This window comes from Onychostoma macrolepis, chromosome 19, assembly GCF_012432095.1.
Source record: "Onychostoma macrolepis isolate SWU-2019 chromosome 19, ASM1243209v1, whole genome shotgun sequence".
Lineage (NCBI taxonomy): Eukaryota > Metazoa > Chordata > Actinopteri > Cypriniformes > Cyprinidae > Onychostoma > Onychostoma macrolepis.
The window spans coordinates 19,023,042-19,040,303 of NC_081173.1; the positions used below are offsets into that span (position 1 = coordinate 19,023,042).

At 37.0% G+C, this 17,262-nt stretch overlaps 1 protein-coding gene across 1 annotated transcript in view; it reads right to left on the reverse strand.

The window, feature by feature from the left end:
- Positions 1–6,706: 6,706 nt before the first annotated feature.
- angpt1 (angiopoietin 1) overlaps positions 6,707–17,262 on the reverse strand; it is a 52,998-nt gene continuing 42,442 nt past the window's right edge. Inside the window, exons 8-9 of the mRNA XM_058753080.1 lie at positions 12,286–12,416; positions 6,707–9,158 (exon numbers count right to left, since the gene is read on the reverse strand). Of these exons, the coding sequence (XP_058609063.1) occupies positions 8,995–9,158; positions 12,286–12,416 (295 nt within the window). The 3' untranslated portion in view covers positions 6,707–8,994. The remainder of the gene's footprint in view (positions 9,159–12,285; positions 12,417–17,262) is intronic.

The window sequence follows — 17,262 nt, forward strand, 5'->3', positions numbered from 1 at the left end:
TTTAAACTCACCAAAGCTGCTTTTATTTGATCAAAGATACAGTATGAACAATTGTACTGTGAAATAATTACATTTTAAATAACTGTTTTATAATTAAATGTATTATAAAGTGTAATTTATTCCTGTGATGGCAAAGCTTAATTTACAGCAGCCATTACTCTAGTCTTCAAGGTCACATGATCCTTCAGAAATCATTCTAATGTGCTGATTCAGATACACTCTTAAAAATAAAGGTGCTTCAAAAGGTTCTTCACAGCGATGCCATAGAAGAACCATTTTTTGGTTCCACAAAGATCCATTCAGTCAAAGGTTCTTTAAAGAGCCATCTGTTTACCTTTTTATAATCTGAAGAACCTTCTTTCACCACAAAGAACCTTTTGTGAAACAGAAAGGTTCTTCAGATGTTAAAGGTTCTTTATGGAACCATTTAGACAAAAAGGTTCTTCTATGGCATCATGAAGCACCTTTATTTTTAAGAGTGTATATGGCTGTATTATTATTATTATTACTATAAAATAATCAATGTTTAACTATTGTAGTGCATGCTGCTAGTAATGCCAAAGTCATGGGTCTGATTCATGGAATCTCTGTATGCAATGTATCTAAAAGCTTATACCAAAGCATCAATGCAATAAGTAATTTGTGATAAATTGGTCTGTGAAAAGTGTTTTAGGAGATATTTTAAGACCAAAAGTGCAGACTATCACAATCATGTGCAGATGTTGAGATAAAGGCAGATCATCCAGAACGAATGATATATGGGGTCATTCTGCAATGCAGGTCAAATGTCAAGGCCCCAAATTCCCTTTGTGTTTCGAACTGAGACCACTTAAATGACCTCGTCTCACCCCACACTTTCCCAAAACCTCTGTAAAAAGAAAACTGATGGACAAGAGCACTTACACAATTTTGATTGTCCACACGACTTGCTAATTGAGACACAGCTTACTCTCAGTGCACAATTCATTCCTTCCATAATACCTCATTTAACTCATCTAGTACACAAATATTTGTCCTACACCAGCCCTCAGATGGTTTCCATTCCGACCAAGCTTTCAACTGATTTATTACGTTCATCATTGGTATGGATGGGTACCTCATCCAAAAAGCCAGGTGTGAATTGACTTCCCAAATGTCTGGTACAGCTGTCTGCACTAGACTTATGCTCCAGTGCTTCCTTCATCCATCTGGGCCAAAAATCTCTCCTGGTCAAGGCGGGCAATAGGGTCCAGAGCCAGAGTAAGAGCACCTGTACCTGCTGGTGCGTGTCGCACTTCCCTGTTTCTCCGCCCTTCTGTTTGCCTTTCAATTCCTCCGAGTCTAAAACCGTTCCTGAGCTTGTTTTGTTTGGCCATCATAACTAATTGAGCAGACACAGACTTCGCCGCACTATCCGAAGCCCTGGGGTTTCTGATTTGCGTATCATTCTGAGCAGGGAAATAGGATTTATGTTGTGGTAATCTGTCTCTGATTAAAGGCACCATTAAGTCTTAATTGCTAATAAAAAAAAAAGAGGTAAATACATCACTCTTTTACACTGAGGTTGCAGGCAAAGCTTTTGGTTTTCAAAGTATTTGCAGTATAGGTGGAACACATTGCCATCGAAATAACAATTTTTTGTCCTGAAAGTAACAATTTTGAAGAATTATACTCTAGGGTTTTACTCATAGTTATTACAGAATATTTGTACTGTGAGAATCATATTGTACTATGTTGTTTTTGGAGTAGCCGTCTAACTTTAGCTGCCAACCATGAATAAAAAATACCTGCAAGACCGCACAGTAGAGGAAAAACAGTGCCCAATTCTCTGACAGACATAGAAATTATAAGAGAGAAAAAGCAGATGAGTAAAACAAGCAAAAAATAATCACAACATCCTCTTTTCATGGATAACAACCTAAGTGTTGCCTTGAATATTTTGGGCGCTCCAAAGTCAACAGTGTCAGCTCGTGGTCTTCAAATCTGTCTCTAATCCAATAAAGCTCTACTGCAATGAACATTATTGATTGTGTTTAGCCGTCTGGAGCGGCCTCATAAATAAACGAAATGGACGGTAAATTAGCTCGTACGTGATCAGGAGTCGGCAGCAAGTCTGCCAACAGGCCAAAGAAGAAATCCCACCCCCACCTTCGTCCCTGTCAGGAAGAGTGAGTGGACTCATGCAATCAGATGAGCTCATTATGGACCAAGAGGTACTCTCTGGCTTTGAATGTATTAGACAAGTACGTGAAAAAGTGAAGAGTTACATATGTGGCGAATTGTGAAACATCACGTTTCATTGTTTTGATTCCCGCGTGCGACTGACAAAGCGTGACATGTTTTGTGTGAGGGTTGGTAAAACGAGCAGAATAGTTTTTCCTGGCTTATTTATTAAAAAGGATTTAAATGAATGAATACATAAAAAATAAATAAAAAAATTAACGCAGTTAACTCAGGGGAGGGGCTAGGGATGGCCACCCACTCACAACTGCTGCTTCTGTCTCTTTTTTCTTGACAAGAATTGCATTTATTTAGATGCAGAACCTCTTTGAGACCACATGAAACCGGAGACGTTTCAGACCCTCACTCTACTTTGCCTTAGCACCAGGCGCTGGTCAAACGAGCGCAGAAATGGTACAGGTGACTATAGGGTGCTTCAGAAGAACAACAGATTCAACTCGTCAGCTCATTATTGAGTCTGAGACTGAAAGACCTGAAGTGAGTCAGAAAAGGTAACAGTTGTGAGAAAATATGGTGCATGTCAGATCCACTTCATGTTCACCAGTGGCAGCTCTTAAAGTAATAGCAGCCAAAATAGCCTAATAAGCCAGCTGCTGTGATGTCTGTTGATCAAATAACACACAAAAAAATGAGGAAATTGATAACTTTTATAGCTTTAAGGATCCATCTGTATTTAATTTAGAAGTTAGTGTTTGATAACTTAATTCATTTTCTGTATATTTCCAACTTGCTAGTCTAATAAATGTTAAAATTGATAGCTCTCAATTATACTGTAATGTTGAATGTTGTTTTTTTCCATTTAATTTATTTATTGTAATATATATTTTCATGAATCTGTTAATCTTTATGAGTTTACCCCTGAGTCAGCATCCCTGTGGAGAAGTGTTAAGCAAACTCAGCAAGCCATGACCTCATGCTACAGAATTGTATGTCAGACACTAAATCTCCTGAGGTAGTGTTAGTACATCCATTATAAATTTTCCTGAGAAGCACAACACCATATTACGGTATTAAAATGAAGGATAAAATCTAGGAGTTCAGCTGGATATCTGAGAGGGAGGACAGGGCCGTACCGTGTAAACATGCTTCCTCTCCTCTACAGTGAGGTATAATTAAGAGGTCTTGCCTTTTTTGTGTGTGTTACATGATTGATTGTCCCTCATCTTTGCTGTACTGTAATAGTTATGCTTTTGGACATAATGGATAGAAAACTATTCTTACACCAATACTCATCCTTGACTGTCTGTGCAGATTACCTCAGATGCACAAGAGGATATAAAACCTTTTCTTAACATGTATGCGACTGCAGAGCGATGTTTTCTAGATGTTCTAAAAGACGCGATACTGGGCACGAGCCTTTCTGTGAAAATAACTCTCGCACATCTTAATGAGAAATGAGAACATATTGTCTGTTGTCTGAGAACTTGTGCATAAGAAAAACCTCAGGTATACCTTATTTTAACTTTTAGATAAACCAAGACAGCATCTCTCATATGTAATACAACATATTTTCTTGAGAACTCCCTTGAAATTTTGAATGCAGTACTTTAATTTTTAGATAACATACTGCACTGTTACTTTATGGCCACATAAGTGCATAGCCTAATAGGATGATACATTTGCATCTGTTGCCATGTAATGCCTGTAAGTCTTTTTTCAAATCTTGATCTGCCAGTTCCTTCTGAGCTGCTTGTTGGGGATCTAACATCCAGTTATGGCCCCGTGATCTTTCCTTGACGTGACTAGCATACAAAACTTTTGCCCGTATAATAAAGTCACTGAAAGCAAACAACAGTCCTACTTTTATTAAGGGCATGATTCTCTAAGGGTGCTGTGTTGCTGTGCTCCAAAAACATTAGGATTGCTGCTGGTGAAATAAAGGTTAATGCCACTGAACAAACAAACAAACAGAGCTTTTCTCAGAGCACATTCACAGTCAATCACTTCAGTGTGGCTGGGGGAAGGACCCTCTTGGGTCTGATTCAGTTGTGGCTAACAGTACGAGAGGGAGTCTGATGAACAGGCCTTTGATGGCCTTGTGGCTCGCGGCTCCATCATAACTCTTCTGAACACCTCCCTCCTCCCATTACTCTACTGCATTACCTCAGCCCATTCCCTCTCTCCCTTCAGCCTCAAAACCAAATTTCACTCTTACTCTCTTCATCCATCCATCACCATGAACACCTTCTGGACTTCCAAAAGGGGGAGAAAAGTCCCAAACCACTAACTGTGTGTTTACACTTTTATTTCCCTTTCAGACCTAAAATCAATGCAGCCTGACAATGCCAAGCAGGGAAATCTCCAAGGTAACCGAGCCGTCGATAGACTGAGTATCTGTTTCTCTAAAACCGAGGATGTGCCAGTAACCACTATTGCATTTTAAAAATATGAAGACCCTGAGATCAACAAGTTGATCCATATTTAAAATGAACTATTTACTTATTGGTGTTGCAGTGAGGTTGTGCATTTCTCAGGCACTTGAAGCACTAGAATTGACCCAAAAATGAAAATTCTGTCATTATTTAATCACTCTCTTGTCATTCCAAATCCTGTATTGTTTTCTTTCTTTCATGGAACACAAAAGGAGAAATTTTGCTCAATGTCATTCGAACTCACCATGTTAAGATTTGGATGGTTAACAATGGTTAACGTCAACCTGGCACAATTTTTGAGATGTTTGAATGTGCACAAATGTGAATGGAAGGGCAAAACAGACTCAATGGGAAAACATGCTTCTCTTCTTACATTTTGTAAAACTCTAAAAATGTACCTATACACAAATCACTGCAGTTTCCAACTCTACAACACTAATGGCAATAAAAGACCAAAGACCTTTATTTCTTTTCACACAAATACTGGTTACAGGGGCAGATTATCAGTTAATAAAGATTCAGATGCATGGTTCCATGCACAATAAAATAGCTTTCTGGTGTTGTAAACTTGCTCGGTAGCTCACCTGGTGGTACAGCATGGCAGTAGCAATGCCAAGCGCTTGGGTATAAGTCCCGTAAAAAAGTGAAAGTGGTCATATCATTTAACCAAAATATTTCCACAGGCACATTTTTACAACAAGCATGGGTTGAATTTCTTACATTTCAGTCGGTTCTTCACACAACGTATGGTGCAAAAGTCATACAGGCTACATTTGTGGTGCTTTTTTGACTTCAACTGACTGAAATGATGACACTGTCTAAACTATATTTACATCTGTTAAACCGTAAGGCCAGCACAACAGTTTTTCTCCATTAATCCTTATTTGAACAAACAATGAATGGAACATGCTGAAACCTTAGTTGTAGTTGTTTAAATCCTATAAATTCAATAAGTTGAAAGAATTTCAAAAAACATTTAAAATGGCCCCAAACGGTGCAATCCACAGCTTCAGCATGTTTTAAACTCGCCCTGGGAATAAGTTCAAGTGGTCCTGAGCCAAAGAAATTCCAGAAGATTCATTTTTCTGTTCACTTCCCTCAATCTAACTTGCGGGAAAAGATTGCTGAACTGCAGCCCATTATTCATTAAAAGGTTATATCTGGTTTATTTCTGGAACTTTGACTATGCAGAAACATACTTTTAGAGTAATACATATTTTTTATTTTATTCAGGTGGCCTTATTTCCAATTGCTATTGGAAATAATATTTTTCATGCTCTGGTGGGCGATGTTGCTATTTCTTCCCTTTCACTCTACAGGTACCGTCTCTTTTCTTGTCTGATCTGGCATCAGGCCCATTGATCATCAGTAGACCAATCCCGCTCCTCTTCTGGGGTTCCTGTCCCCCTATTCAGCTTGTGCAAACAGGAAATGATCCGTCTTCAGAAACACCAGTGGACCGCAGAAGCGTCTGAGTCGGCCTTCACCTAGCATTCCTGGTCACATGAGACTTTAAGCTCTGGACGATATCAATGTGTCATCAATACATATGTTAAACTATATCTCAGCAATGCTAAGCAACCAGAACTCACCTCTTCTGTTAGATTATGTGTTGGCTTGAATCCATCACACATCTTGAATGCTTCTTGATTCTCCTTTTTGTGGCTCCACACGGCCCGGTTTGTCCTCCATTGTGTCTGTGCCCATCTGATGGCGGCTGCATTCTGGAGGGTGTAGTGGGTCAGCTCAGGTGTTGAAGGACAGGCGGCAGTTTACAAGCGCCCGTCGTTTGCTTAACCCTTCGATTAGGGTGTTGGAATGTCAGCTATGGGGGGATTTAGCGGTCCCGACAGCATCGTTTGACACCTCAGCAATCTGTCACGGTACAGTGGCAAAGAACTAACAGTCTGCTCGCTCTGGACACAAAGGTGGCTCGCTTGCTCAGGGCCCATTCTGTCCAAAAATTGAGCTCCTTTATATTTTTTTCTTCTGCCATTTGTAAATATTGTGTCTATGGAGCGACGTGACTCAAATAGAAAATGCTGAATAGCTCTGTGAAAGAAAAAGAAAGACTGGATTCCAGAGGCAATAATAAATGACTCAAAATTGCTCATTTAGCTAAGCTTGGGGCATCGAGTTTATTTTTTTTTATTTGAACTAACATCATGAACATTGTTACAAAGGATGAGGCGTTTAAATAACATGGCAAATGAAATTTGAATCAGACAAACAAGGTCAATACCATTAATGTTACTTTAGCTACATCTTTAATGCAGAACATATTGATGGTTCTGAGCTAATAAAAAAAAATGTAAAGCAGTGCTTTCCTCTGGAAAGCAATTTTAAACACACTAAATTACAGTATTTGGAGTGTGATATGAAACATGCCATTCTGCAGCTTTCCAGACAGTTTTCCAGTAAAATGCTCCATGCTGTTGTTACTAGATGGAAGACAGTAGTAGTAGTCTTGCATACAGCGACAATCTACTAGAAGAGTATTATCAGCCTTTATTTTTTTGATGAAAGATAGGAATTCTGATGCTATTAAAATGGCTTTTGTGAGCATGCCAGTAAGTAAGCTAAAAATAGCCTCTTTACAATCCTGCCAACTCAAAAAGTCTTACAAAAAGAACATTTACAAAATAATGTTTCCCCCACAAAACAAAACACTTGTACCAACAGAATTTATGTACATTTGTAAAGTCCAGCAACACTTCATAATAAGGTCCCATTAGTTAACATTGGCTAATGCATTAACTTCACAATAAGCAATACATTTGTTAATCTTTGTTAATGCTAATGATTCATTGTTCATTGTTCATGCTGACTCAGGTCCATTAATTAATATGATACAAGATACAAATACAACTTTGGATTTAAATAATGTATTAGCAATGTCGAAATTAACATTAACAAAGACAAAACATGCTTCAGAATTATTTTTCTTTGCTAGTTTATTTTAACTGATGCACTGAACTAATGTTAACACACGGAACCTTATTGTACATAGTTACCAAAAGTCTTTATGGCTCGCTCACACAATGGATGGAATGGAAAAGATGCGGTTTTAATTTCACTTGGCTTGTTAACAAGCAGCACACAATGCTATAAAAGCAGCAAAACCTAGCGTAACAGTCAAAGACGTCCTTTTAACAAATGTTTATATGTGAAAACAGATAAAAGTGGCATAGCGAAACACAAAAATGCAGTCTGTGTGAACCGGCCCTACAATTGCTACAAATAAACTTCATGTACAAATGAAACTCAGATGCTTATCTGACTCCATATATCAAAGCATTTCCTTTCAATAATACAGTCATTCAGAATTATTAAACAATTTTGCAAACCTATAGTCTTAGGTTTAAGGATAAATTTACAGTAAGTTCATCCAAGCTTGTCGGTAAGAGTAACACTGCTTTAGACAAGAGCTGCAACATACAACTGCAAAACAATCCTAATATGACAAATCCTCATAAGACAATATGGTTTGACTCAATTAAAACATTATTATATGTATTATACTGCACCAGTACCGTATGTGCTATTGGCTTCACTCCATCAGTTCTAATGATGTTTAATATTAGATCAATATTTTTATGGCATTATCTTTAATAGCTGTGATCTTTGGCATACATTTCAAAATTGTATGCCAAGTTATGACGTGTTTAAAAGGTCACCAAAGTTCAAAGCCAATAATAATATGAAGTTTGCACAATCAATACAATCAGGCTGGAGGATGGATGTGCTATTCTTTCCCGAAAATGTCCCTTGTAAATAGCACTGTAAGTCACCGTTAATGCTGCATGCTATGGTTTTCTTCACTTTGACAGGAATAAAGTACACAATAAAAAATAATTATAATAATAACATATTGGGATAAAAAAAAGCATAAAAATGTGAAGTAAAGTATCACAACCCAAATATAATTGTGCAACACGTTTGTATTAAACATTAATAGGTCCTTTTAGGATATTGAAGGACATTCAAGCTGCTTTAAATTCACTTGGAAACTTGAAAGCCAGATGAGCACGGGGCAATTGCTAGGCGATGCAACCCAGTCCACTACCATCAAAGGTGATGTGCCTGCCTCAGCAGTCCAAAGGTCCTGAGTGACAAGTGAATGGCACTTGAATTCATACCTCTGATATTTAAAAATAAAAGCCCAGCCAAGTCAGCTCCTGCCCTAAATTCCCAAAGAGTATGCCATCTCCCACGTAGTCCCACAAAGGTGATAGGACAGCCTTCTATTCACAGGATTCCTGTTTCCTGGAGAGCTGTTATCTCAAAAGAATGCTGCATTATCCACATGGCAAGCACCTAACCACTTATACAGTGTTACTTGATAATGTCACGGGCCAAAAAGTAACACTTTACCAGAATATTTTGGGCTATCTGAGGAGAACTACGAGAAGTCGGCTGGTCGGATCATCATGACAGTGGATTGGAGAGAGTAGCTGGGGCCTTTGAAATAGTGCCACTTGATTCCATTGAATTTTCCGACATGTTGTCCTTGTCTGTAGTACACCCCGTTCAGGTTGGATGGGCCACAGGCATCGTACCACCATCCTAAAACCAAAACATATATGTATATATATTCAGGATCGCATTATCTTGAAAGAAAGCTAACTTACTGTACTTTTCTTAAAAAAAAATACAACCACATCACATGAAAAGCCACTTCTGGCTAGGCTAACAGTTTTGCGTAAAGTAGGTTTCTGACACTAGATGCCTAAAACATTGCTTGTACTTGTGTGATACTATTTTGGTTTCCTATTTTAGATTATCAACTATTTTTATTGCTGACAGTCTAGTTGTGTATTCGTCAGGCTATGCAGGCAGCTTTGAAGCTGGATCCAACATTATGCAGGTGCTATGTGGTCACTGTGGTATAGGTGAGGAGTGAGTAGAACGGTAACCTTTAAGGTATTTAGGGAAAGAGGATATATATATACACTTAAAAGGTAACAGAGATAAAGATGATGTGCCAATCATATGCTTCACATAACTGTTTATATCAACTGTCTGAGTTTGAGAAGTCTCTTCGGTGGATTTCTAAGTGTTATTTGTTGTTAATGCCTGTCTTGACAGATGTACTTTTAATAGCATGTGCCGTATACTGAGGGATGACCTGATATGATGGGCTTGAACTGTCATCATTTACTCATTTTCATGTCTTTTAAAAGCTGTATGATTTTCAGAGGACTTCCATGCAGTTTTTTCCTGATACAATGAAGGTGAATGGTGACCAAGGCTAAAAGCGTAAGATTTTCAGTTCAACAACTTAAATTTCAGTCTGCTCCCTCAAACAAAGCTATCATATTGTTTCATAGGACTCAAAATATAGCCATAAAAACTAATATTATAATGTTTTTTGGTCTTTTGCTTTTTTAAAATCTTGACAGACTTCGGTCCCCATTCACTTTCATTATAGGCAAGAAAGAAGAAAGAAGCATGAACCTTCTTCTTCTCATGAAACTTGTATGGGTTTGAACCACATGAGAACAAATAAAGTACATTTAAAACTGGAATACTGTTTTGCTTGCAAATCATTACCAACTGTTATCATCTAGCTTTAAGATCCTCAGATGTTCTCCAAGTGTCACTGTGGTGTTATTTTAGTATAATTTATAATAGCATTTAGTATTATTTGAATGATCTTTTATTGATATATCTTCAGTTTTCATTATAATTAAGTTTTAGTAATTTTGTTATGTGCTTTGTCATTTTTATTAGTGACACATAGTTTTATTAAATAATTTTTAAAAAGTTTCTGTCTAGTTGTTGTTTTCGTCTAAAAGTTATTAAGTATTTAAGTGGCCAAAAAAAAAAAAAAAAAAAAAATCTTAGTAGTTGTAGTTAATAATAACAACACTGAGTCTCTGTACAACTTTTCAGCGCATTAAAATTAATCTGGCCTGTTCATTCAGTTAGACACGTATACACAAAATGTGCCCACAGAATGCCCATTTTGGCATGTCTCATTCCCATGAAGAACTTGATCTTCACTTCATAAGCTCAAATGCCAGAGAGAACTGTGACATTTTAACAGCCCTCCATGAGCCAAATACGCTGCCCTTTGTCACGGCTCTCACTGACACAGTAAACTAATTGGATGCTGATTCTACTTGTTACTATGCCTTCGCATCTCAGACCGTTAGCTGGCTGAGGTCCTCGGTTGTCTCTAGGGTATGTGTTTTATAAGCTTGTTAACCACACTGCATAACAAGAAATGAGGCAACAGAATGATAAAAGTTTGATTTTATGATATAAACCAGAGCTGGAACCAATATGTCTTTTATAAAATCACTTGGGCTACATAATTTAAAGGGTTCTACTTCAAGACTGACAATTTCAAACACTTCCGCGCAGTTTTTTCATTAAAAACTTTCATTAAAAATCTTTCAGTGCGACACTACTCTTATTAATTGCATTGCCCAAATCCCCTTGCACATACAGCAGATTTATGCATGTCATCCTACTGTAAGGCTCACATTTATTCTCATCCTGATATTAAATATCTCAGAGATGAATCACTGTCAGGGTCTCATTTAGCATTTGGCCACCAAGGACGGAGAAGGTGACGGCAGATTCGGGTGGACAGGATTTCTCTCGATGTCTGCTTTATTAAATGATGCACAGTGATTTGAGACCTCAGAGCTTCCTGTATGAAAAACAAAAGTTGTCTGTGGTTTGCATCCACTAGGAGAGACTGTGGGAGTCCTATACAGACCAACAGATACTTGGTGTTCAGCCCATTCTGGTAGACTCCTCTCAGGATGTGAAAGTCCACAAAGACTTCATTACTACTTGCTCAAAGCTTTATGCAGTTCTTTTGCCAAAAAGAAAGCATGAGGTGGTCCTATACGCAGCAGTTAGCTGTGTACATAGACACAGACAGTGTTTAGACTGGAACCTACTGTCTGCACACTTCACAAAGCCTTAATTCACAATGGGACAAGAGTGTATGTAGAGCGTAACATTATAGTAACTCTTTAAGTAGTTTATTTGAATTTTTTTTTTTTAATGATTGTTGGGTTCTATTCTTAAGTTTTGCTGATGTGAATAGAACACTTTACAGAAATACTATGTCTACAGTGAAAAACATTTAGTGTGATCAGTGTATTTTGATTCCTGAAATTTTTTTAGCACATTTTGCATTACTAATGATTCTTTTTGTGAATCAAAAAAAAAAAATTTCTGATTCAATTTCAACTCACTTTCTGAACTGCAAGTTATTAGTTTTCAAAGTATCATTACTTTTCATACATAAAACCCAAAATAAAATAAAAATATATCAAATAATATCTGTAAAAATTAATCTAAAATCCTAATCTAAAATCTGTTCTAGGTCAGAGACCTAGGTCTAGGTCATCTCATCATTTGGCAACAGACAGGTAAGTACAGTAAATGCAACAAGATTTGCATTTGGTATTTACAAAAAAGAAGAAATGTTAAAATCATTGATATTTTATATGTTCCGAATATTCACTGTACTAGCTGCATATCATTAAAAAAAGTATATGTTCTACTTCTCCAGTTGTAATGTATTTAAAAGCTTTTATTCTGCATGCAATGGCAGTATCATCTTGAGGATCAAGGCTAGTGTATCCCAAGAACAAGAACAAGCTTGTACGACTGGAATAGATTAATATATTCAGCAGAAGTGAGCTAAAAAAGAAGATTTCTGCCTTACCCCCGCTGAGCATCAGCGCACACTTGCACGTGCAGTTGTCATTGTCCATGTCTTTAGTGCTGAAGTCAGCGCCGTGGATCGCCAGACTGCTCTGTCTACCCGCCGTCCCGCTGTGGCTCTTCAGGAACAACCTGAGACAGAGGGAAGCCAGGGAAGAAGAGAGGGAATAAGAACACAGAGAAAGACTGTATAAACAAGGAGGCCTTCGACAAGAAAAATTACTGCCAGAAACATCCATGAGTGATTTATGCAGATTACCTTCACACTCATGACCCATTCTTTACTGTTAGCATCAGTTTTTAAACATATTGGCCAGGGAACCCCATACCATTTAATCCAGACACCAAAGCACACGTAGAAACCACACAGAGTGTGTAATTCAACTCCAGCCATCTACACTTGAGGATTTCGACCGCAAGTTCAAAACACTTACTTAATGCAGGCTTGGATTCAAATGCTTCATTTTATGCAGCACTGACGCCCAGAGTGTGGTGGTTGAAGGGCCTTTGATTTTCCCATCTTGCTTCATTGTGTCACCAATAGTTCTGCCCAAGGTCTTAACCTGAGGGTTATTACCCCTCTGACTGTTTTTTTTTTATCCAAAGTGTAATACTCAAAGCCAAAATACTATACTGCATGGGCATGCCAGCAATGAAAGGAACACCAAATGAAACATGTTCGGCCCCTCAAAATCATTTCCTGAAAGTCATCGCCACAAATAAGATCAGACAGTAGAGAGTGAGCTTTATAAATCTCTTCTAAGATGACTCTTGGAAAGCAAGTTGGAAAATATATTTTTGGTTACACTTTTAGGGATGTCCAAAGAGGCCAGTGATGCAACAACAGGCTTTAGAGGCCAAATATATGATTGTCATTCTTATTGTTAAGTGGGATTTTTTCTATATTTAATTTTTTGTTTCTCACACATCATCCATCTCATAGACTCTCTTATAACAAGCTGTCTAATCATTTTAAAGCCACCCACATCAAATATCGGTTGCAAACTTTCTTCAGTGACATCATGTTCATTAAGATGAAGCGCATTGTCGCGGTCTCTAAACAAAGATAAATGAACTTGCCTGTTTGTGGTTTCCGGATATGCTTGATGCCAAACCGACGTTTTAACAGCCATTTTATAAGACACAAATGCAATACTGATCGTACTCGTTCAGAATGACTGCATGCTTCATTTACTATACACAGTTTCTTTCATACTGAATAAGATGTCAAATTTGTCAAGCTTCAGATTTTATGAGGAAATAAACTTCCAGGACGTCCTCAGAACTTGAAACGGCAGACACAAACATGTTGCTGCATAATTTGCCTTGTAAACTGCACATTACAAGTTCACTACTTCTTAGCCAGACACCACATTTAATACTTTTTTATACATTTAAATTGTTTTTTTATTAAAATTAAAATCCCTTATTTCAAGAGAGACCTGTCCAAAATGCATTAACATTATAAAAATGTGAATAAGAGTGTGACACTGACACTGGCCAACATATAAAAGTTCTTTCCAGAAACTATTTTTGTCATACGCAGTGATGCACATAAATCATCAAATTTGTGAGCTATAATTTAAAAGTGATTGAATATTAACACATATCTTTCAAAAGTTTGGGTCCAGTAAGATTTTTCTTTTTTTTTTTTTTATGTTTTGAAAAGTCTGTCTTGCTCACTATGGCTGCATTCATTTGATCAAAAACACAGTAAAAACAGAAATATTGTGAAATATTATTACATTTTAAAACAACTGTTTTATTTTGACATGCAATTTATTCCTGAAATGGCAAAGCTGAATTTTCAGCAACCAAGAAACATTTGCTATTATTATTATTAAGTTATTAATGAAAACAGTTGTCAAACCTAATATTTTTGTATAAAGAGTGACACATTTCAGGATTATTTGATTAATAGAAAATTCAAAATAATAGCACTTACTTAAAACAAAAATATTTGGGAAACATTATAAATATCCTTACTGTCATATTTGATCAATTTAATGTATATTGTTGAATAAAAGCATTAATTTCTTGAAGAAAAAAAAAAAAAAAACCTTACTGACCCCAAACATTTGAACTATTGATAGATATGAATCAATCAGTGCTTTACAAAACTGTTCCAGTTGAAGAATCCTGGTTCAAAGCATTCAGATCAAGTCCCTCACGCACAAAAACCAGGTGAATAAATACACACCTGCTCATCTCCAGTCACAGTAGTTTCAAGTAGGCAACACACTTAAGCCTTGTGCGTTCAGTTACTGTTGTCCCACAAATGTCATATCATGCTATTGCCTGTGTTTCAATTTTGAGCTCAAACATCTGCATGGCCAACACAGGATATTGTTTCTTATCCTCCTTCTCACCAGCCTCAATGAGCTATTGCTGAATCAGTCCAAGCCTTACTAGGAAAAGCTGTGATGAAAACTGAGAATGGAATGAGATTTATTTGGTGTTTCACAACAGCACCCCGAGGGAAGTGTTCTGGTGTCCGGTCATTTTATTTTCCTAATCTGAAATGATGGCAGTTTGGTAATGTTTCTCACCGGATATGTGATGTTTATTCTGAGTAAAAGAGGATGTATGGATGTGTTTTTCCTAGTTGAAATCATGTTCATCTAATGAACATGCTCCAAAACCTAAACTATTATTCTGCAACACAAGCTAAAAGAAGGCAGGAAGCAAATACAGTCCTTTTACAGTACAGCAGCAGAAAAACAAAAACCTGAGTGCTATAAGTCACGCGTGCCATAGGGGTCCATGCATCAGAGCCCCTTGCCAAAGACTGAAAATAAAAAGCCTTATATATCGTTTCCTCTCTGCGGCTGTGGGACCTGTCAAAACCCATCTTAGTGTAGTGTGATAAGCGTGAGGCCCACTCCTGAGAGGAACCCACGGTTAGCTCCTGCTGTGTGCCTTTAATCTGTCACATCCCATCTGAAACATGCAACGATCCTGCAGCGGTAATATTTCTTTAATTTGGTAATGTTGCTGTGGAATTTAGGCTGTCTCTGGAATCATGAACATCTTAAAGATACTGTAATGACACTTACTGTGCCCCTTTGCTGGCCCAAAACAGCTTAAAATTTCATTTTCATCTAGAAGGTGAAACTGATAATTCACGGTTACTCCTTTTTGACCTCATCTGGATATAACTTTGAGCAAATAATGTAAAAAAACTGGCTGTCAATAAAGGAGACCTTTGAAATTTGTCTGTGCGCCCTTTTGCTGACAGCACTTTGGAAGAACCTTGTGATATTGATAGTATACACTTTTAATGCTTCAGCAGAGAGTTCACAGCCTGCAGCGTGTGTGTGCCAAGACCTCCATACAAAATTCACACCAGACACAGCTGAAGAGATCTTTGCAAAATCTGTGGATTTAAAACTTGGCTGGACCAAAGATATTAAATCAAGATCATTTCATCTGCTTTCAAAAACAAACATATACTGTAGCACCAATTAAGCCTTTCCAGGACCTGAAAAGCAGGCATATCTTGCGGTTTGACGTCACTTGTGTCTGCTGCATATACTCCGTCACTCTTGGCACTGGATTGTGACATTAGTAAAATTTCAGGTACAGTATACATGCTTTACTGGAGCCACAAGGCACTATTTTAAAGATCATGTGACCCTGGACCACAAAACCAGTCATAAGGGTCAATATTTTGAAATTGAGATTTATACATCATCTGGGGCCGGTTGCATAAACTGTTTAGACTAGTCTTAAAAAGTTAGTCATCTAATTTTTTTTCTTTGAGACTGGTCATAACTTTTTTAATTCAGTTATGAAAATGTAGATTGGTCTTATTTCTATTGGAAAAGTATGACTGATTACTCCTTGGCAACTGCTAGTTAGTCAAACTAGTTCTTAAGACTTAAGTCTTAACATGGTGGCTAAGTTTATGCAACTGGCAAGTTTCCATTGATGTATGGTTTGTTATGATCGGACAATATTTGGCCGAGATAAAACTATTTGAAAATCTGGAATATGAGGGTGCAAAAAATAAAAAAAATAAAATAAATAAATAAAATATTGAAAAAAAAAATCACCTTTAAATTTGTCCAAATTAAGTTCTTAGAAATGCATATTATTAAACAAAAATTAAGTTAAGTTTTGATGTGTTTACGGTAGAAAATGTACAAAATATTTTCATGGAACATGATCTTTCCTTAATATCCTAATGATTTTTGGCTAAACAAATCAATAATATTGACCCATATTGTTGGTCAATATTATTGTTGGCTATTGCTATAAATACACTCATGCTTCTTATGACTGGTTTTGTGGTCCAGGGTCACAAATGAACATGTTTACTTCAGGTGCTTTCTCAGTCTCAAAGTGGTTCCGTCAACTTCCCTGCCATTGTTATTTACCAGATCAGGTGATACTTTAATCTGAAACAAAACAAAACAAAATTTGTTTTGTTTTCATGACTCATTGGGGGGCACAAAGCACTGATCAAAAACAAAATTAAACAAAAACAACAAAACAAAACATGCAACCCCTAAAAAAAAAAAACAGAACAAAAACATACAAAAAACTTAAAGACAACTCAAAACAAATAAAAAAATAAGATAAAAATAAAAAAACTAAAATCAACAAACAAACAAAAAATATGAAGAAAGTTTTTGTTTTCAACCCCTCATTGCATTTGACTATGCAATATTGAGAATTAGGTCTTCTATGTTTAAGACTGTTTTTAAAAATAAAGTCAAGTACATTGTGAGCAATAAAATATTAAAATGCTGAAGTTCCTGTGAGTTTAATTTGGCTTTTAACTGCTGTTCGCCTTTTCTACTGATTTTTCCCCCCTCAGTAACTTTGTACCTCATCCGCTCTCCAAATTTATAGCTTAATGCATATTTTACTCAGAATGCCCACACAAACACATACTTATGCAAAAAAGACCATCATGGTCATCAGAATGTTCTGTTCTGGATGCTGGAGTGCGTTTCCCCACCAAACTTTTAAA